The sequence below is a fragment of the Ambystoma mexicanum genome, chromosome 8 (genome assembly GCF_040938575.1).
Source record: "Ambystoma mexicanum isolate Mex_15411 chromosome 8, UKY_AmexF1_1, whole genome shotgun sequence".
In the NCBI taxonomy this organism is placed as follows: domain Eukaryota; kingdom Metazoa; phylum Chordata; class Amphibia; order Caudata; family Ambystomatidae; genus Ambystoma; species Ambystoma mexicanum.
The window spans coordinates 1,233,569,413-1,233,591,848 of record NC_090929.1 but is presented as its reverse complement, the minus strand read 5'-3'; the positions used below and the strand labels follow the sequence as shown (position 1 = coordinate 1,233,591,848).

General features: G+C 45.2%; 1 protein-coding gene across 3 annotated transcripts in view; it reads right to left on the bottom strand.

Moving 5' to 3' along the window:
- Positions 1 to 22,436, bottom strand: part of TBC1D12 (TBC1 domain family member 12) — a 684,903-nt gene that overhangs the window by 63,028 nt on the left and 599,439 nt on the right. For all 3 annotated transcript variants that reach the window (XM_069611336.1, XM_069611337.1, XM_069611338.1), the window contains one exon: positions 3,257 to 3,515. In XM_069611336.1, the coding sequence (XP_069467437.1) occupies positions 3,257 to 3,515 (259 nt within the window). The remainder of the gene's footprint in view (positions 1 to 3,256; positions 3,516 to 22,436) is intronic.

Genomic DNA, 22,436 nt, shown 5'->3' with positions numbered 1-22,436 from the left:
TGGACTAGAGGATGTCTGCATGGCATACTTGGATGACACTGCAGTGTTGAGCCCCACTTGGGAAGAACAACTTTACCACCTTGGATGTGTTGCAGGCTGTAAAACAGGCCCATCTGACCATCAAGGCTAGCAAATGTCAAGTTGGTCAGCGTAAAGAGGTATACCTTGGGCATCAGATAGGAGGAGACAAGATCAAGCATTGACCCAGAAAAGTACAAGCTATGTAAGACTGGGCCACCCATACTACTAAAACACAGGTGAGAGCCTTTCTGGGCCTCACAGACTACTTCATTTAGAACTATGGGCACATAGCTTCTATGAATGCCATATCTTCTCCAAAATTTCCTAAAAAAGTTAAGTAGACTGAAGATTGTGGAAAAGCATTTAAGGGGCTAAAAGATGCCCTCTGTAAAACTCCACTGCTGAGAGCTCCTAATTATACAGAGATCTTTATAGTACTACAGGCTGATGCCTCTAACACAGGGATTCGGGCAGTATTAAGCCAACTGGATGAGCAAGGCAGGGAACACCCTGCTTTATTAGTAGAAAATTAAAAGACAGAACAACAAGGTGGGCAACCATTGAATGCAAGTGTTTTGCCATTGTGTGGGATTTAAGGAAATTTAGATCATACTTCTATGGGACTACTTTCCAAATGCAAACAGACCACCAACCCTTGAGATGGTTAATGCAGAGGAAGGGGGAAAATCCTAAACTGCTTGGGTGGTCCCATAAGCCAGCATGGCTTGGACTTCACCACTGAGCATTGGGCAGGCACCGACCATAAGAATGCTGATCTCTCCAGTAAGTATGGCTGACTGGAATAAGATAATCATCCAGGAGTGTATTAATTCCTCCTGTCCCTGGGGAGGGGAGTGGGGGAGGCACAAGTGTTGAGGAGAATTTTCATTTCTTGTGCCAATTTCCATCATCCTGAGAAACCCCCAGCACTTTTGCTGGACATCTGGGATTTTTTGCTTTACTCTGAGTGAGTGGGACTTTTTACCACTCACTCATTCTTTCTGCTCGGAGATAGGAACCCTATTTTATATGCTGCTGTATTCTTTTTACTTTTAATGGAGTCATGGGTTCCTCCATGTACATCTACCCCATGCAACAGGTTGCGGGCCAGGGAGAGAGGTAGCATCAGGGTAGATTTGTAGGAAGGTGAAAATGCAGTACCAGACTAAACAGAATACAAGCATTTGCCAAGAGTAAGAAAGGGAAGTAAGAAAAGAAGAATTGAGTTCAAAGGCTGCACAAGCAGAAGGGTCAGACTTAGAAAAACTCATGTTACAGAGCTGGAGAATGGGACTTACTGCTGAGGAGAGGCAGTGAGTTCTAAAGAGTAAGGAATACTGAGGAGGAGGTGGATGGAAGAGGGTAATGGAAAAACAAGAGTAGATCAAAGCAGACAACAAGGCCAAAATAAGCCAGAGAGGAGTGAGTGGGGGATAAATAGTCGGGTAGGAGGAAGAGTTCAGAACACCGCTTTGAGGAGTAACAAGTAATGCCTGTGGGCAGGCATCCTACTGCGGCTGCTTTTCTGGTTGGGTGAGCATACCTGTAGTGTAGAGGATTAGTATGCAAGTGAATCATAACATGTATAGACAGAGGAGCATACAGGCCTCCAACCTATCTGGAGTTCCTGATGCGAGTGCTATTAAGCCAGTGGGAACACAATCAGCTTCTGTTCCGACTACTTTTCTGTCTAATACTTTCTCCAGCTCTAGAGGCAGTGTGAGTGGCTGTGTGCCAGGTAAAGTAAGATTTAAGGGGTGAGTAGATCCCAGCGAGGAGCTCAAGAAAACTGTTTGAGACGAGACAAGATGAAGGAACACTGGCGCCTTGTACAATACCCAGCTACTTCAACAGACACACTGCTTCCTTTCGTAACACAGTAGAGCTTGCTAGGAATTCTTCAAATGTAGTGGGTAGTGCAACACATACAACTGTTCCAAAATGAACCTACAATTTTGGAGGGGGCGGCAGGGGGAACGCACAAGTGGGACTGTGCACAGGCTGGCAGTCCGATTTCAGCCAGGGAAAAGTTGTGGGGGGGGGGCATGGATGTGGAGATGTTGCACATACCCAGGCATACAAGCTGCTTTTACTTTTGTTCAAAATGCTCTACTGTTCTTCAGTCCATCACTTTTTTTGTTTGTTTGTAGTTCGTCTCTCCAAGTACAAGGGGTATATACAGGCATGGGTTTCACGTTGGCTGTGCCAAAAGCCTCAAACTGCACCTTAACGAGGAGTCACAAAAAGGTTGAAACATATCACGAGTTGCTGGTGTTTCAATGAGGAGGATGATTTGAAACAGAATTCTGGGTTTCGGTGTGCTTCTTTCGGAGGCTGCGACCAAAACAGATGGCTGGCCCTCCATCTGTAAATAGCAGAGACAAACTAAAACAATGAATTACATGCAGCCAGAAGAAATACCCAGTAGGTAAGAAGCAGTGGTTTGAGAATTTTAATGCATCATTTTGCTTTTCTCAAACTGTCTTCTGCTGTACCGAAATGAAGTCCATGAGCCAGGAGTTACAGGGCTGGGAAAAATGAATATTGTCTAAATGGGAACATGCAACAAAAGAAAGGGCACCAACTGCCAAGAAAAATGCTCATAATGGGGACTCCCATCCACCTAGGACAAGGAAACTCGTCCTTGGGACTTAAGGGATTAAGGTGAATTAAACAAATATACTAGGTAGTTTGGACTTGTTGTTGACACGTTTAATTTTACAGTTCTCTCGTATAAAACAAATACAATGGATTGAACATACAAGACATGACAAAATATGAATTGGGTATCTTATATCCTTAACACACTAATGACATAAAGCGGGAGTGGGCCGAGCCTACAATGATTTCTTATGGGAATTTAGGATGAACACAGATGCCCCTTTGCACTTAAGGGGTTAAGGAAACAAAGGCAGACCTATTGTGAATATTTCTATTTTTTACCAGAGATAGAGTGGTTTGTGTTGAGGATGAGGGCAGATGAGGGGTGACAATGGATATCCCCATGCGCTAGCATCGCAAGAACAAGTTATGCACTCAGCACCAAAATAGGGCATATTCAGAGAAGGGTTCAAGTGGAACATGAAATTTTTAGGTAGAGTTTAGATAAATGCACTTCACTGTATAACAATTACCCAACTAGCTGGTTGCTTACATTTGATATTTTACAACTTGACAAACTTTTCTATAGTAAATGCTATTTTCTGAATTGCTGTTAATTACACATTTAACTTACCTGTGCCCATTTTTTGTGGCTGTTATGCATCTGAATGACTGCTATACAGCTAAAAAGCTTCTCTGATGCAATGTCTTCAGGCAGTTTCGTTAAAAACTGTGCTATATGAATGAAGTCCATTTGTAAAAGAATATCTTCATGTAAGCGAAGAATTCCAAGAGCCGTTCTGAATAAAAACTCTTCTCCATCCCTACAGAAGACATCCCAGACGCGACAAGCCAGATCAAGCGGCAGCGATTTGCTGTATAGCGTGAAGATCCTGCCATAGGAAAATGATTACATTTCAATATGAAATATTTTTTTCATTTTTGTAGAATTATTGTTCACAAGGAACCTTTAACAGACTAATTTCTCAAAAAATAAGCATAAGTGGTTGTCGCATAAGAAAAATTATAAATTACTCACCGTAGTGACTAATGTACTCGTAGTCTATAGTCACCTTCCCTCCACACTGTATGGGCGTCCCTCACTAGGGACGGGAAACAACCTTTTTCACCAGAAAAAAATTGTCTTCCCCTTAAATTTAGATGGCGCAGGAGCGTGAACCTGTGAGCATGGGCTCGCCTGACTCCGCCCACCAGCGCCACTCAGTCCCCTTTAACGCGCCAACAATATTATAATTGCTTAATGATACAAGTTTATTAAGGCAGAGGATGGTGGGACATATGGAGGAAAGGGGACTATGGACTAGGAGTATGTTAGTCACTACGATGAGTAACATAATTACTCCTACGTCCCGTCCCCTTTCCTCCATATGTCCCACCATCCTCTGGACTATGGACTAGGAGTATGTTAGTCACTACGATGAGTAACATAATTACTCCTACGTCCCGTCCCCTTTCCTCCATACTGTATGGGCGATATGGTATGGCATTTATAACGCACCCATACACAAGTGTTTCAAGCCATGACGAGGCAAGGGAGGGGGGACAGAGGTAAGACAAATACAACGATCTTACTAGGCCCAGTGACATTGAGATCGCCCAAGTGCAGGGGAGGGGGCAGGGAGGAGAGAGTAAGTGTGGGGGGGAGGGAGAGGGGACAGTGCAATACATAGGATCAACAGTAAAGAATAAATAAAATAAATAAAACAGAGATAAAAGTGCAGCCAGCTAGTGGCAAGTGCAGGAGTAAGTGCAGACATCAAGTGTAGTGTCAGAAAGTGGGGACTGTAGGGATACAGAAAACATCCCCCAAGTGCAGGGGTTGCCTGGGAGGCAGTGCAGGTGTGCAGCTGGCGGGGAGTGGACCTGGGTTCGAGCTCAAATGGGAGCCAGGTGACCAGTGCAGTTTCAGTCCGGAATTCAGCAGGGGAGAGGAGGAGAGAAGGCGGAAGAGGAAGGTCTTGAGGTGCATCCAGAACCGGAGATGGTTCTCCTCAAGTTTCAGGGAGGCAGGGAAGCTGTTTCAGAGGGAGGCCCTAGCCGAAGAAAGATCTACCACCAACTCGTTGCTTGGAGAAGCGATTGACCCTGAGGGAGTTGGAGGCGGATGAGCGAAGAGCTTGAGAAGGAAGATATTTAGGAAGAGAGAGTTGGAAGTATTGAGGCCCCAGGCGGCCTGGTGGACAATGCAGAGGGTTTTGAACTTCATCCTCGCAGCCACTGGGAGCCAGTGCAGAGATTTCAGTCCTGGAGAGATACGATCCCTGGGCTTGAGTCCAAGGACAAGTCTTGGCCAGAGAGCGACAGGAAAGGAAGGAGCAGGTGTGCCGATGAGGAGAATCTTGGTCTTACTGGCATTAAAGTAAAGATCATTGGCGGCACACCACTCCTGGATAGCGGAAAGGCAGTCAGAGATGAGAGAAGGAGAACAGGTGGCGGAAGGGAGCCTGTAAATGAGCGGAGTGTCGTCCGCATAGCACAGAAAGTTGGGGCAGAGAGCGGCAATGCGGTGGACAAGAAGTGCCAGGTATTGGTTGAACAGCCAGGGAGAGAGGGTAGACCCCTGGGGAACACCACAGGTAAAGATAGAGGAGAGGAAGGACTCCAGTTGTACCTCGGAGGGTCGATCGGAGTGCAAAGAGGTTAGCTAATCCAGGGCCTGATCGGTGATTCCCAGGTTATCAAGGAGACGGTTGAGCAGGATGGCAAAGGCAGAAGAGAGATCAAGTAAGATGAGGACACAGGGTGTATTGGAGTCAAGGTTGGAAAGCAGGTCTTCACGGATGTTCAGGAGAGCAGTTTCAGTGCTTCTGGCAGTTCTGAAGCCAAACTGATGGTCATGGAGACAACCAACCAATTCAGTATGAAGATTAAGCAGGGAGATGGCTAGCTTTTCCAGGAGTTTGCCCAGGAAAGGAGTGATGGAGATTGGACTGTAGTTGGCAGGGCAGGAGGGGTCGGCAGAGGGTTTCTTTACAACTGAATGTGCCCTAGGGAGGAGGGTTGCCCCTCCAAGAGAACACGTTCTTCAAAATGGCCTGGCCAAATGCTGTGTCAGATCTGGCATTGGCATCCGGGCAGTAGTGTTTGTAAAAGGCCGATGGGGAAGTCCAAGTAGCCGCCTTGCGGAACGTCTGCCACACAACGTGTCTCTGCAAGGCCACAGCCGTGGGCTTGGCTCTGATGGCGTGGGCATGCACATTTGCTGGCAAAGGCCTGTGCTGCCCCTCATACACATCCTTGATGGCCATCACCATTCACCTTGCTATTGAGGCCTTGGACACTTGACAGTCCGGTTTTGACCCGCCAAAAGTAATGAACAAGGCATTCGATTTACGGAAGCTCTTTGTACTGTCCAGGTAAAATCTTAGCATGCCTGACATCCAGACAGTGCAATACTTTTTGAGTCTCATCCTTTGGATCTGCAAAGAATGTTGGAAGTACTATCTCCTCATTAAGGTGAAAAGATGACACGACCTTGGGGAGAAATGACGGGTGCGTCCTAAGCACCATCTTGTCCTGCTGAAATGTGGTATACGGCTCTGAAGCCTCCAGCACCTGTATCTCACTGATCCTGCATGCTGGTGTAAGGCCAACCAGAAGAGCAGTCTTTGTAGTAACTAGCCTGATATCCACTGACCCCATGGACTCAAAAGGCTTGTGGGCGAGTGCGCCCAGCACCACGTTAAGGTCAGAGACCTAATGAGGGCACTTGACCGGGGGATACATTCTGGTCAGACCCTGTTAAGGATTCTAATCGGGCGTCACACACCAGACCAGGACTCTTGCCACTAGCCTAGGATGCAGCGCACAATTACTTTTCCTAGAATTCGGATTGAGCTGGCACCCAACCGGTCTCACACAACCTTTTACAAATACCCCGGGTCACAATGGACCATGAACTAGGCCGGTGGGTGGTAATACAATATTTATTTTATTTAAAATCAAAGAAAATCACACAAATTTAATATTGGGCAGCAATCACCAATGGGGTGATAATTACAAGGTACACTGGATGAAATACACTTAGTTTGACCTTCTACTATAACATATCCAAAGCACAAATGAAGGGGAGCAATTTTACTGTTCGGGTAGATAGCACCCGAGTTGAGATTTCCCACGCAATGCTCCCTCAAATCCATATAATCAAATGTATATGGATAGAAAGGAGCAGCAAGGCAGGTATACTAGGCAGCATGCAGAATTAAAATCAGACCTTTCCCCATGAAATGGAAGGGAAAAATCAGATTTTAAAACCTTTGCAATTGTATAAAATAGCACTCAGAATTACTAAATATTTAATTTAAATGTACGGTTGAATGACTGAGGTAAATATGAGATAAAACAGTATCAGGGATGTAAGAACACTAGCAACTACAAGGCAAGGTACCAACAACGGGCATACAGTTCAAAAATCAACTTTGAAGTGACAACACGGTGCAGCCAAATCACACGCATAGAAATTGCATTTGCTAATTTACACAGGTTTAGATGTCAAAACGGTTTGAAAAACAGCTGAAATAGACAGAATCGGAATGCGGTTTTTAGGCTGAATGACAGATGCACATCACAGGGATAATATACAAGTGAAAGAGTGACTAAACGGATGACTGGATGAGATTTCATGAAAGGAAATTCAGTTTTAAAAATAAAAGCAGTTAACAGAGAAAATCGGTTTGGAAAGGAAAGGACATGTTTTACAGAAACTATATTTTAGTGGCTAGAAAAGAGACGCCACCCGCGACACAAGTTACTTTGCAAGTGTAACCCCTTTGCGCCATGTGGATCTTTATGTGGGAATTAATTAGTTTAATCAAAATAGTACTAAGGACTTACATAAGACAGAAATTAGTGGAAGAATGGCGCTAACATATGGACAGGATTCTGACATTTTTAAGGATTTCTGCTAAGGCAGTTATGGGATTTCTATGGGGTGGAATCTAATACAGGATACAGAGCAAGGGAGGCAGTTTGTGGTTGTTGGGTGGAGGGAAATACAACAAGCACTTGAATGGGGTATTTTGGACAGCGCATCAGGTTTCTGGACAGCAAGGCAATATCTGGTCACTGGTCACAACGGCAAGCTCTCCCAGAAGAAAACAGCAGGGCAATGATCTGGTCACTGCACAGCGGCACCTCAGCTGGATGCACCGGGTAGCACTGGATAATCCCAGAGAGGGTTCAGCCACCTTTCCCCTTGAGTTATTGGGATTTTTAGTCATTTTTTTTCTGGATCAATCGTCCTGCCTGGATCCGGTCAGCTATGCTCTGGCCTGGTAGTGCAACCTGGAATCTTGCAAGATGAATATGGAATATCTGGATACGCAGGAGCTGGAAAATTCAGAACAGTGTCCTTTGTCTCTGTCTCCCCCTTTTATAAGGCGGGTGATATCACAGGATTTACCATGGGGGCAGGCCTTTGGCTTGACATGCTTCTAATAACTGGATTGGTCAGGGTTTACTGTTACCGCCTTCCTGTCAACCGGTTGGGCTTCAAGGATCAATTTTATGGTGTGAGCTTTAATGGTCCATGCCCTCCCACAGTCATATTTGCCAAAAATCAGTTATGACCTAAATTGCACATTTTTACATTTGTGGCGTTTTTGAAAATCACATAGGCAAATGACACATTTCATACAGAGCATGGCATTCCGACTCCCTAGTCTGTACTTTGTCATTTTGCCCTCCTAATAATCTTTTGCACTTTTCAGTGGGAAATATTTCACCTAAAATTCTACGTTATATATGTGTACCTATTATCACAGAGCCTTAAATTGTAAAGTTGCACCAAGCATACTTTTACCATGATTTACATTTTTCTGCCATTTGCATCTCCTACATGCTAGGGAAAGCCACAATATCTTGATTTAATGCCACAAAAATTACATTTAAACTGTTAAACGCTGCATTCCTGCATTTCCCGGTTGCAGAAATAAAAGTCTTAAAGTTTATTAATTCAGAACAGTCTTTTGAAATGGCAAGCATTGTCTTCAAAATAAGGGCATTTTTGTCCACCTACAGCCAACTGTCAGGCACTAGCCCTGTGTGCCATGAATTTGTCTTTGAAGCTCCCCAGTTTAAGTTGAGGGGAGGTGCTGCTTAAAAAGTCACACCTAGTGTCCCAGAAATCCATTGTACCCTGTTGGAGCACTGCCACAGAGTCTGATGAGGGGGTGAAATGCTTCACTGCTGCCTATTCATATGCCCCAGATGCTGGTACACTTAGGGGAAGGTAGATCCTGTAGTCAGTGCTTTGAAGCCAAGGCCGAAAAAACTGTCCTGCTGGTTTCACAGTAACTATTTTTTTTCTTTCTTTCCTGACCCCACTTCATTAACTTTACTTTCCAGTTCTTGTCAGTTTCAGTAGGACGAGTTTCTCTTGCTTTGTAATCAGTCACTTGCGGCCTCCCGGTTCTCCCAGTTTCTTGGTATCTGCAGGGAACGTCTCCAGGGCCGGTACCTGCTCAAGTCTTCATGGTTTGTTCCTGTTCACCGGCTTCTTGCTTCTGCCAGTGTCTCGCTCGGTCGGGTTCCTCTCGGCAGTCACGTATCACTATGTATGAACGGCTGTCTTGCCGATTCCTCAAACTACTGGTCTCGGCGGTGTTATATGGGCCCACCATGAAGCTGTAGTGGTCACGCCACCACTAGGTGATTAGTTCCTGTCTCCTTGGTGTTTCCGTCTACATATACATTCGATCTCTAGCGTCTCACTCTTACATCCGAAGCACTTTCGAAAGTTGTGCGGTCCGCGGCTCTGTCTCTCTCCGGTGTTCTGCTGTTCGTGGGCTTCCACTGCATGCATAGGCCTCTCTCAGCTTCCCAAAGGCTCGACGTGTCCTCTTCTAGTTTCTTCGTCCTAATTTACTTTACTTTAATTCATTTATAAAGCGCAACCATAAACCCTTAGGTGTGAGGGCGTGGACAAGACAATACTCATGAGAAAAACAGATGGGTCCAGGCGAGATGGAAAGTCAAAGATTGTCCAGAGGACCGAACAGGCGGGCACCAGAGTCCAATTATTTAACGAAACAATCAAGTTTTCAACTCTTTTTTAAACACACTCAAGGATCGATGGGTTGTCAGAGTGATAGGTAATGCATTCCATAAGGAGGGGGCTACATCGAAAAATGCTCCTCCCGGCACCTTCTTAGTCTTCCATCGAGGCAGAAATAAGAGATTTTGATTGCTAGATCTCAGGTTTCTATTGATAGGTTTTTCCTTAACATGGTCTTGTAAATCGGTCGGCATCGTGCCGATTCGGCACTTGAACGTAATTAATAGTATCCTGAATATTATACGAGCTTCCACAGGCAACCATTGCAAGGCACTGCGTGACTCAGTTACGTGGGCACGTGCTGAGAAGCCCAACACCACTCTCACAGCCCCATTTTGAACTACTTGAAGCAGATTGATGGAGGCTTTGCTAGCTCCTGCCAAAAGGCTGCAGCAATAATCAATCTTTGCGCCTATTATGACTCGCACAATTGCTTCTGCGTTGTCCTGAGAGATTTAAGGTCTCAGGTGGGCTAAGTTGCCAAAGCAACAGTGCAACCTACGCAAGGTTTCTCATATCTAACACCTGATCTAGAACAACTCCTAGGATTTTGACCTTGGGGAGAGTAATGATTTCTACATCCACCAACAAAAAATGTTTATAGTCTGGGTCCAATTTGGACAGGATGCTTACTGAACCAACAACCATGAGTTCCGTCTTGCCACGATTGAGAGCGAGATTATTCTGCATCATCCAGCGCTCAATAATGGCAAATATTCTGTTAAGTTCTATTTCATCCTGGCAGTGAGATACTGTAAGCGGGATGACCGTTGTGTTAAATGGAGGTCTCTCTTTAAAGAGACAGCTCTTCTTTCTTGTCCATACCAATATGTGTGATCCTTAATCAAGTCTGAGTTTCATACAGTTCTTCATAGTGGGTTGATAGAGTAGAATACCTTTTTATGTAAAGTTCTCCTCACCTGTGATAACTCCTGTACTTTTTGCTGACTCTTGTATTTTTTAAAAAGTCTAACTCTGCTGAGTGGGAGCCTTTTTCCACACTCACTGAGGATTTCATTCTGTATTTGGGAACCTTTTGTATCTCCTTTGGATACTCTCCTTTGGAGTTATCCTTTCATCCAACTTAATGGCATCTGCAATTTCATATTGCAGCACACAGCATTTCTGTGCAGTGTTACTCGGAAGCTCCTTCGGCTTTCCTTTTTACTTTTCTGTGATAACATTTTATTATCAGGGCTGGGTGATATTTTGCATCCACCCTGATCTCCATTTTGTGGAATCTGCACACCCCACCTTATCTGGAGAGCTGAGGGGACACAATGTATCCATTTTCCACGTATCCTGTAACTTTCTAGTTACAGTGACACGTTATCTGAGTGGCTTGTGACAGTGGATATTTTTTTACCAGCTTTTGTGAACTTGTGTTGCAGGCTGTCTTCATAGCTGCAACAGGGAGCACAGGGTGCATCATTCCCCTTAAAATAGTGACTGTCCTTTTTTCTCGCCATCTCATGATGACCTGTTTTGTGAGGCCTTCTTCTACTTAGCTCGGGGAGGGTGGTCTCAATGAGTCTTGTCTTTGGCGGGCTTCCCCTGGAAAGCCGGCCAAGGCCTTCTGTGTGCGTGAAAGGGCAGGAAATGGGGGAGGAGTCTGTTCTCCAATGTGCCTGCTTGGAACCAGTTCCAACTCGGGGGCTGGCTGTCCCCCTTAACAGTCCCCTCCCCCCCCCAGATTTCCATGAGAAGCTTGTGGTACGATTGGTGGGCTCAGCCAGTTCTTCAATATCAAAAGCAAGGGTCTTAAAACTAACACCAGAGATGACCACTGGACTGAAGATCTGCAGCAGAATAAGGAGGAGGACACCTGCAGCCACTTCCAGCAACCACCAGTGCCAGCTGAGTAACCAATGTATCTCAACATAAACTTCTGAATGACAGGGAAGACCCGAAAAGGACAACTTCCTCACCTGGACGGATGGGATCATCCAGTACCATTTGAACACTCCCTGGAACAGCTGCAACCTCCACAGCCTGCAATTCACAAATACCTGATGTTCTGTGCCTTTTTGCTGTGTAACTTCTGGCAAAGGTCAGTTTAGTCTGTAACTTGGTAGGCATCCTTTGGACCTCCAGTCCCCTCAACCGAGATGAGGACGGAGACAGGACGCAAACTCCGCCGCACGATAACCGATCTGCATCCAGAACCTGTGAAAGGCTCAAACACACCTGAGCCATGGAAATCCACTAATGGGCATCCCACTGCTGCAGTGCATCCGGCCACTCCCTCCAAAAGGACCTTCTTAAGCCTTCCAGGTGAGGAAACACAATTCAGGGACATCTGTTGCCTCACCTGGTGGCCGGACCTACTGCAGCAAATTCTCCTCTGAAAGGGTACAGTCTCAAGCCTTGGTACTTGCCTTGGTCTTGCTGTGTGATTTAGTGCACCAGGAGGCTGCAGTTAAGCAATTACATGCACCCTTCACAAGGGCTCCCTAGGTCCTCTTAGGGTGAATAACCCATAGGGCCTAGTTTTCTAAAACTACTGTACTTACCTGCAAACATGAAGACTGCTTCATAGAACTTAGCTCTACCAATTACTCACATGCTTCCTTCCTCTTCAACCTTGGTCACTGGTCCACCAGTGCCCTCTTGACTCTATGTGTAGCACCTAGTATAGGGTTGGACATCTGAAGCCTCGTTAAGCAGGAGTTAATTTAAAGTTACCAGAGTGTTCCATATGTTTGCTTACCCGTTACAAGAGTTTTAACATTGCGTTTATCCTATTTTGATTTAAAGTGTGCCTCCTTTTATTCTATTTTGATTTAAAGGATAGAACCTTTTATTCTACTGTGATTTTACTGTGAATAGTACTAGCTTGCTTAACAGCCTTAACCTTGGTGTGTACATAATAAAATGTAATTTTTTGTACGACTATTTATTGAAGCATTTGATATCACAATACTATTATTATTGGCATCAACATTTTGCATAATATTCCAAACAGTTGGTCACATTATACAGACATATTTAGCAGCTAGACTCTGGCCCTCATCTAATACTGTGACCACGGGTATCATCCCCCTCTCAAAATCGCCCAAGAGCATGGGGTCATTACCAGCAAGAGTTCATCAAGTGTCGATTTCATCCTCCCGTGTCCTTATGAAATAAGCCTTATAGGGCAACCAGATATCAACCGCCCTGTTTCAAATTGGTTGTAGAGTGTCCCACTGTTACACCCTGTATGATTCCCAGGTCACAGCGTGCAGCCATTGGGGAATCGTTGGGCTGGTGGGTTTTAGCCATAGCAATAATATGCATTGTACCGCCAGTAGCATGCAGAGGTCAGCCAGCTTGTGAAAACATTTCTTTAGTGACTCAAATCTATGCAATAGGCAGTTTATAGCAGGAGTATAGTGATATCGGTGGAGTACCTTGAACTGAATCAAACAGAACCTGGAATTGAAAGACACCTTACGAGTTTGCATACACATCCTCCCAGAGGGGTCTGCATACGATTTTCTCTCGGGTCATATAGTTTCGATAACCAACCCCGGGTGTCAAGCACACACATCACGAACTCCAGCAGAGGATCATTAGGAGGCATTACCAGGAACCCCTCCCAGGTCTCCCGGACCGCCCTGCACAGTCCTCCGTATTGGAGCAAGCACGTAGACTGCCTATGCATGAGATACATTCCCCTGTTACATATACATCCCTTAGGGTCACGAAATCGATCTAGGAACCACTGTCGCACATCATTCGTACTTACCCTTGAGAGGGATGGGATACAATTCCATATTAGTAAATCGCCATGGAATGGTTGAGACCCCCCCACCCCCATCAGTTTCCACACACTGCTCCATGCAAACGCAGTCACACTGGCAGGGTTGAACAGGCAAGGATCCTTAAATAGTAGAGGGAGTACCAGCGACCGAACATAGTGGCCTCCCGCTGAATGTCACTCAATTTTGATATGCGATAGAGGGAACCATCCGCAAACCAATAGGCAGCGTATTGTGCTTGGGCCATCATCCAATACCTTCTAAAGTCAGGTGCTGTGGGGCCCCCACAGGAATAGGGTCTAGATGATGTATCCCATTTTAGACGCACCGCTCCAGCATGTCCCATAAAACTGTCAATGTCCCTGTCAAGTTCCTTAAAGAATCGCTCTCCAGGCCAAAGTAGAATATTTAGAAAAAGGTATAAAAGTTTTGGGAGGCTCACCATCTTTATAAAAGTCACTCTACCTGCTATGGTGAGCGGCAACCTCAACCAAGACACTGAAGTTTACCTGCTAGCTGGTGTATATACGAATCACAATTACGATCCATTAATGTAGCGGGATGTCTGGTCGCTACCACTCCCAAGTATCCAAGCAGGTTCTGTGGTTCTTCTGTGCTATCCGTTAACGGATAGAGTGCGGACTTACAGTTACATAGATCGAAAAAATCGAAACGGGGGCCGGGAGTATCCCATTTGTTCTGACTCTGATGGATGGAGATGTATATAACAGTTGAATCAACGATGGAAAATTGGGCTCAAAATGCAATTTACCCAGGACGTAACTCATAAAACTGTCACGAAACTGAGTCTAACGCCTTCTGAATATCAAGCGTTGCTGCTACCGCCTGCACTTTAGGGCCGATTTGGGGCAGAATATTAAAAAGAAAACGTAGATGGAGTGACGTGAAACGCCCAGGTATAAAGCCCGATTGATCAGGGGGAATCACATAACTCGTATATGGTAAAAGACGGGTGGCTATGACTTCGGGAAAATCTTAACGCCTGTGTTCATTAGTGGTAGCGGTCTGTAAGAGCCGCAGTGCTCTGCCGGCTTCTTTGGTTCCAGCAAAACCATAATGACCGCTTCCCTTAAAGTAGGGAGGAGGGGGAGGGGGGAGTTTCTGATTCTCGCACTATACCTCACATAGTTGGGGTACTATGAGCGTCTTAAAGTGTTTATCAAATTTGGAGCAGGAGGCAGGCTAGTTTGTCAGAAGATGCACAAGATGCCTGCCATTTTCTCTTGGCCACCCTACACTTTTGTTTAAGGGTGACTAGGTCAGAGTCGTACCTAGCCTATAAAGGTTTCAGACAACCCTGTGTTCCCCTATACAGGTGATCCTCCCTCACTCGCCCACCCCCATGGTTGGGATCTGAGAGTGCCAGCCCTCCTCAGGCCACCTCAATAAGGGTTTCCCGAGGTCTACTTGAGAGAACACCCTCAGGTTTCTCACAGGACATAATGCACATCACCAGCTTGACAAATGCCCTTGTCCGCCACTCAACTGAAACAAGCCCTACCTCAAGCCAGATATTCAAAACTGGTAGAGCCTTGACAGACCAGTGGCTTTTCTCCGAGGACAGGCTTTATATTTTGCCAGCCTGGAGAGATCCCAGTCTCTTGAGATACAACATTTGTAAAGAAAGTTTTGAAAATGAATGCTTCATTAACTAGCTAGACTGATGCAAGGGAGAGGTCCTGGTATATCAAAGCTTTGCAGCACAATATACTTGCTTGGTTTTAGAGAGCTTAATCTATTAAAAACTGGGTGCAAGGCCACGCTACTGCTTGGATCTTGCACTGCAAGCCTATTGGTGTGGAATCTAAAACCACAGTATTATTTGCATACATGAATCGACAATGGCACTCCCTACTTTGGCAATGAATCAATTCGCTCTTCAAATAGATTTTTGGCAGAAGATACTGAAACAGAATATGGACAAAAACAAAACCTTGCAGCAGGCATTTGATGATTTCATTACTATGGAAAACTTAAATCCTGATCTAACAGAAGCCCAGCTATCAGAATGAAGGGCACGCAATAGCCCAAGGACTCATTATGAAATCCCACAGAATTCTAGCTTCTTCCAAAGTCTGCTCCTGAAGATCAAGTCAATGAAACCGCTGAACAGCTAGACTATATTTTAAAGCACCCCAGTGAAGTTTCAAGGAGCAAGTTAATGTGGCTGAGGGCGTTATCCCCTTAGGAAAAGCCTGCCTGGAAAAGAGGCAGGTTGCCTTTAGAAAACAGCCAATCCTGAATGCAAGCTAGACGACATTCAGTGAAATATTTGAAGTGGTGTCAAGTTAGGTTATCAGCCGATAAGAGGTTGGGACAAACTTGTGGCCACGACTGAAAATCAGTAACAAGTGCAATGGCAGGAGTAGGCAAGTGTGCAAGTGCATCAATTTATTTATATCAGTCCCGTCCCCTTCCCTTGGGGGAACAAACTACTCATATCCTTGCACACACATTTGCAGCCATCAAGCTTACTTCCTTCCCTAGATCTGGTGGCACAATAGGGGTTAACAATTGCAAATCTCCCATGGCTACATCTCACCCAAGTTTCATTTTTCCTGCATCACTCTGCGTATGACGTTACACATAAGCTTGTCCATTTCCCCTTACTCCTGTTAGCCCATCACGTCTCCTCATTATCTTATCAGTATCTCCCTAGACTAGCTCTGCCTATCCATCCATGACAGTTTGGTGCTGTGCATCCTTCCCCGCAGAACTTTGAAGGCTGAGACCTGTGTGATGGAATGGGGAATGTATCCTATATATTTCTCTTGGCAAGCAAAACCACCATCTTCTTGTTCCAGATGTTTCCATTAAATCAACCTTACATCATTCCATAGATCTTGTCTCATAATAGTAAACATCTGACAAAAGCATAAACAGGAGAAATAATATTTTGTAATGATTCTGGGTAGTAGTGCTGTCCACTGTTGGCAATGAGTGGCTAGGTTGTGACACATCTATTAGAGGATGGATACTAGACGCTTTTGAAAATCAACTAATAACATGCAATTCAAGGTTTGCCAGGGTGTCTTTGATCTTGGCAAGACTGATAAATGTGTTCACAAGTTGGCAGGAACTTTCCTCAACTATCCAGCAAGAATGTTCTTTCAGAAACGATTTGGCAGTCACGCTTTTGTAACAACTGCCTGTAAATAAAGGTAGGAATTATACAACGTAAAGGTAAAATCAAATGCAAAACATCACCAGGATGTATTTGTGGACAAAAACCATCATGTTCTGATATCAGGTACTGGACTACCTCTAATCTATGACGGCTATCGTTTTTTTTTTCTTATAACCCACATTTCAGCTCTTCACCGTTTTGAGACGTTTAGTTCTTTGACTTTTTGTGATGGTCTTATTTGTAATGTACGTTTGGACTAGAACTTTAGTGATTGCTTGCACGTATCTGTGCAATTGATATATAAACACAAATGTATTAACAGTGGAGTGTCTGGAGTGTTTCCCGTCTGGAGGCTCTCTTCCCTGACTGAATTTGTGTCTGCTTTCCTTGTTGTTTCTGGAAGGAGGAGCTTACTTGTGAAAATCTACTCTCCGGACGCAGAGCGTCGCTGAGGGAAAGTTGAAGAACTTGACTCCCGGGACAACCCCAAGAGCACAGTAAGTGCGTCTTCCTTGCTGTGTGTTGTTTGGACGTTAGCAAGTTGGCTGATCGCTCTCCGACACATTTTCTGCTTCTCCACTATCGTGGTTTGCAAAAGAAACATGCTGTGTGAAAATCATGATCACTGAGAACACACTGACAATTTCGTTCCCTCAAGGAAGCAAGGCAAATTTTGAATAAAAGGACTGCCGAGCCGGTAACAGTGCATTCTATGGTTGTATCTGAACAGCTTCTGCTCTTAGCAGAGCTAGTGCTGCAGGCTGCCGAGGTAACCAGCTTGAAAGATGCTAAAATCATGGGCTGGGGGCCTGGAGTGTGCAGGGCCGACTAGGACATTAAAAGGAAAAAAAAACATTGTGAGCCATGGATGTCGCTCTGCCCTTATGTAAAATGGGGATCCCTGTCCAAATTAACTCTGACCCCCTGAAAGCCCACATATAAAGGGTTTCTTCTATAAGGCAAAACACTAATGACATCACAGTGCAGGTCCAGACTCTTCCAAGGAGCTGCAATGAGCCTGCTGTCCACAACTCGGAATTTACGGGTGGTCTGATTTTGAAATCACCAACAAGGCTCATTGGGGCAGCGTATCAGGATATCCAAGCCACTCTGTCAAAAAAGACGGCTTTCGTTCAGTAAGGGAGGGATTGCCCCCACTAGCCGCATCTCAGCAAGGTGTTGTGCCTGGGAAGGGTGCGGGAGAGAGGTCATCACCCTTGATGCTTGCAGCACGATTGGCAAAGGATATTGCATTGATTAAAAAAGAGCTGGATGTGAAGGCCAAGGCTCGTAACACAGACTTGATTAAAGAAGTATCGCATGAGCTTAATGTAAATGCTGCTGACAATGCTCTGCGAAAAGATGATTTGGTTCTCAAAAGGTTGTAGAGACATTTCCTAAGAAATCGACTGGCGGCTTGGAACGGATCCCGCCCAATCAAGTACTGTTGATCTCTTGTAGTGCGTATGTGCCTCTCCCCTCTGCGACTAAACCACCAAGGATCTCAAGCAACTGAATCTTCATTGGAGAAGGATTTATTTTCGCCTAGAACACTTCGTGGACCAGCACATTCTTCAAGTTTCAGGATTTCAAACAACCAAGCAAACGTTATGTCAGCAGTAACGATTGCCTTAATTCCATACATACAACTGTATGAAACAATGAATGAATCCTTCAAGGATCAAGCAACCTTATTGGCCATGATACACTTGAAAATTATCTATTTGGAATCATTCATATTTTCATTACAATCTAGGGTAGATAATGAAGCGGCAACTTCATCTTACCATCAAAGAAATCTCAGAGGCGCTGGATAACGAGCATGCTGACAAGCAAAATATAATGGGATCCTTTTTGAAATTATCAAGCACAAACTCCCGCCTAGAAATAGTGGTCCCCCAGCGACTGATCTGAATCTGCAAGGGTTATTCCACAAAGCTAAACCCACAAGTGAAGTGGCGGAGGTCATGGAGAAAAACACTGCACAAAAACCAGAGTGTACGATAGATCTAACAGCTCATTCTGTACACTCGTCAGTCGAACCATACCATTTGATCTTGACTCAGCCAGCTACAAATGCAAAACAATTTACATGGGCGGTGGAATTGAGAAGCGATAGGGGAATTCCAGCTGCTGCCCCACCTCTTGAAACTCAAGGACAGCTTACTCTGGACAAACAGGATACTGGGCCAGGCCTCGCCATTCCCTATATTCCATCAAAGGAAATTGGGAGTTCTGAGTGAGAGAGAGAGAGTGAGAGAGAGTGAGAGAGAGTGAGAGAGAGTGAGAGAGTGAGTGAGAGAGTGAGTGAGTGAGAGAGAGTGAGAGACTGCAACAACAACAGAAATGTAAGAATATAGTCAATCGCAAATAGAGGAAGTCCAATGGCACCAATTTTTTTTCCTCGTATTTATCTACCCTGATCATCTCATCCAAAGCAACAAAGAAGAAACCTCAAGTTCAATTCCCACTTCACCCTTTGAAGCCAACTGAGCAACCTAAAGGGATCACTTTAATGGACAAGCCTCAGCGTAGATCCTTTGAGAATTCTGATCTCATAGACCGCTGTTTATTCGCTCAATCAGGATTCGAGGGAGGATTTGGGGCGCTCCAATGAGCAGTCCGTTTGGTCCTCGACATCGACGATAAAGGATAATCAAACAGCGAGAACATCACAGGGTCGAAAATCGACCATGACTGTATTGAAAGATCCTGGCAATATCACGGAGGGGGCATGTAATTGTAATTAGTTATTTATAACGCGCTTAATACCCAGAGGTTTCTAAGCACGGACCTGGGGACCGAACCTGTGTTGCTCCGCATCCTCTTGCTTCGAAGGCAAGCGTGTTGCCCCTGAGCTATCCTCCCAAGATGTAAGGTGCTGAAAGTGACACCGGGAAAACAACAGTCTTTTTTGGAGGTGGAGGATTCCCACTGCAATCTTGCTCTTGTGGACTCTGCCACTCCCATTTTTACCCCCCCACACCACCATTGAGAACCCTAGCTGAAATGTGATTCATGGCTGACCTAAAACTCCATTCAGACAACGGGGGGCTCTGAAGGGATGTGGGATTGCATCATCTCCTTGGCCTGCGAAGCGTCCAGAGTAGGCACAACTCGCACAAGCAAACTGCAGACCCCAGCGGAGAGGGGGCGGGGGTGGGGGGAGGGAGAAAACTTGGCATGGGACACAGTTGCTGCTAGTAGAGCGGATCTTATCGTCAGATTATGGCTCTATTCTGAACTGGGCAAATGTATTAAGGGTGTTTTTAGCACATTCCTTCGCTGAGACTTAGTACAGATATCAAAATAATAGAATTTCCAAAAGAACAACAAAATTTGGATACATTCATCATGCATTTGATTTCTACTACAATCAAGTCTGCGCTGCTTGCGGCAGTTCATCCACTTCTCGCACGTGGTTTTGGACTAACAGATCTCTCCCAATTGTGCCAAGTCGGAAAGGGTGGTGTGGCAACCAGTGGTGGATAAGCCACCTCCTCAGTCAAGGAGACCAACTTTGATAAACCATCGTACAACCCAATTTTGAGAAGCCTGGCGGACAGGAAGTTCCTGAGAGAACATTTAATGGAGGGCCAAGAGGCCATCACCAATGAGCAAAATCGCTTAAGAGTGACATTTGACTAATCATGACACCTCCAAAAGGCACACTGAAGATTTAACATACATAACAAACACACCCCAAAACTTGCTCTTGGGCTCCCCATTGCCGTTGTGCCCACTACCCCGCACAAACAGCAATTAACAGCCAACTCAAATGGAAGGCGATAAATTGACCTTTGGCTCTTGGAATACTGGAGGACATAAACACCTGTTTGGCAAAGACCTCCTCGGTGGCGAACATTATGATGTTTTAGGTTTACAGGAGACTTGGCTACAATCCGCCCCAGTTGTGGCTAGTTTTGGATATTTTCTAAACCCGGCCTTCAGGGGTCTTCGAGGCAGGCTTGCCTCAGGGCTGTTGACTTTGGTGAGAAACAGGGCGGGGTTGTTAGTCATGGCAGACGAAGCTCCTAATTCATTTGTCCATTAACTCTTACTTCAAAGGATGGCCACACCATCAAATTCCAAGATGCTGCTTCTTGTCTACTGGAACCAGGCGGCCATTTCCACTGACTCCTATTGACTAAGTGATGGAAAGCATTGACGAAGGATATGCCCACAATGATGACCTCCTACTGTGTGGAGATTTAAATCTTTAATACGCAAGTGTGCGGCAACAAGCTTGGGAAGGGAGCTCTGATCAATGGCAATTTGAGAATTAATAAATGGATGAATGCCATGCGATTGAGGGATTTAAAAATGTTGAACGGACAAACTGAGGGTGATATCCCTAGTGTACCAACTTGGTCGAATGGCCATCAATCAAGGGTGACTATGCATTTTTAAAAATGACATGTGGGTTGGGGATGAGACAGAGTGACTCCTGGGATTTCATACCTGAAGTTACTCAAGGCAGGAATCACTTGCGTATAAGTCCATTGGATGCAATGTACTTTGTGAATGGTTTTAATGAGAAGATGAAACTCATCCCTTTGGACACTAATCATGCCCCCTGCTGATAGAATTTGGCACTAGAGCAGAAAATAGGAGAAGGACAGATTTTTTTCCAAAGCACAAGTTTGATCAGAGGGTTGCCTTGGAAAAAAAGAAAATTGAGAAGAGATCTTCAAACTATTAATCAAAATGGTTATGAAGTAAGCTCTACTAGCTTGGAAAAGCAAGCAGAGCTGCAAGAATTGGCTTATTTTATACAAGGCCCAACTCCTTCAGAGTGACTCGGAATATATGCTGATTGCAATAGCGAAATGGGACTCAACAGATTTGACGACTGATCGGCTCCCAAACACTCCCTCAGGCAGCCCCCTCCTGACTAATGGAGTCTTGGAGCAGGACTGGGTAGAATTCTATGGAAACGTATTTGGTTTAGATGACTTTTGGTTTAGTACATCATGTGGAGAAGGGGGGCCCTTGGGTCATGTCTTTCGACCAAGGGCATATAGAGCAGCTGATTAGGGGATGAACTTGGTGGGAGCTCATGGCCCAGATGGCTTGACTTGTGACATGATCAAATGTTCTCCAAAGGTTTGACTGCCTTTTATCAAGACTTTATTTGGATGAGTAAATGAGTTGGGCGTGGTACCAGACATGGGGGACTGCAGTAATTGTTCCAATATTCCAGAGGGGTGACAGGGCGGATCCCTCAAACGTCTGCTCTATCGCCCTCTTGGCTATTTTGGGCAAATTATACACTTCATTAATTCTTACCCTTCATTAATTCTTATCCATCTACAGAAGTGGATAGCGGCATCAAATGGAACAGACCCCCGTCAAACAGGGTTTGTCAAAGGGGTGGGGGCTGATTTGAACCTTCTAAAATGGAAGGCTTGCAGCAAGCAAAGTAAAGTTTATCTTGCCTTTATTGACCTGAAGTAGGCCTTCGATAGTATCAACAGAGGAATACTATGGGCTGAGCTCCAAGCTTGGGGCTGCCCTGTTGATCTCTTATTGCCAATGGAGGCACTGTATACTTCAACTAAGGTTTGCAACAGGGTGAATGCTTGGGGGGGGGGGGGTGCTCCCAAAGGAGATCCATACTTCTAAGGGCCTGAAGCAGGGTTGCCCTTTGGCCTGCCCCTTTTTAATTTATTCCTGAGTGATCAAGCAGATTCATTAAAATGATCAATGATCTCTCCCCCCTGAAATCCCCCCCAAGATTGGAGGCCAGTACCTGGGTTGGATGCTTTATGCTGACAACCTAGATCCTGATCACCAAACCCCGAAAGGTCTTCAGCGTATACTGGGGGTACTACAGGGCTATATGGCA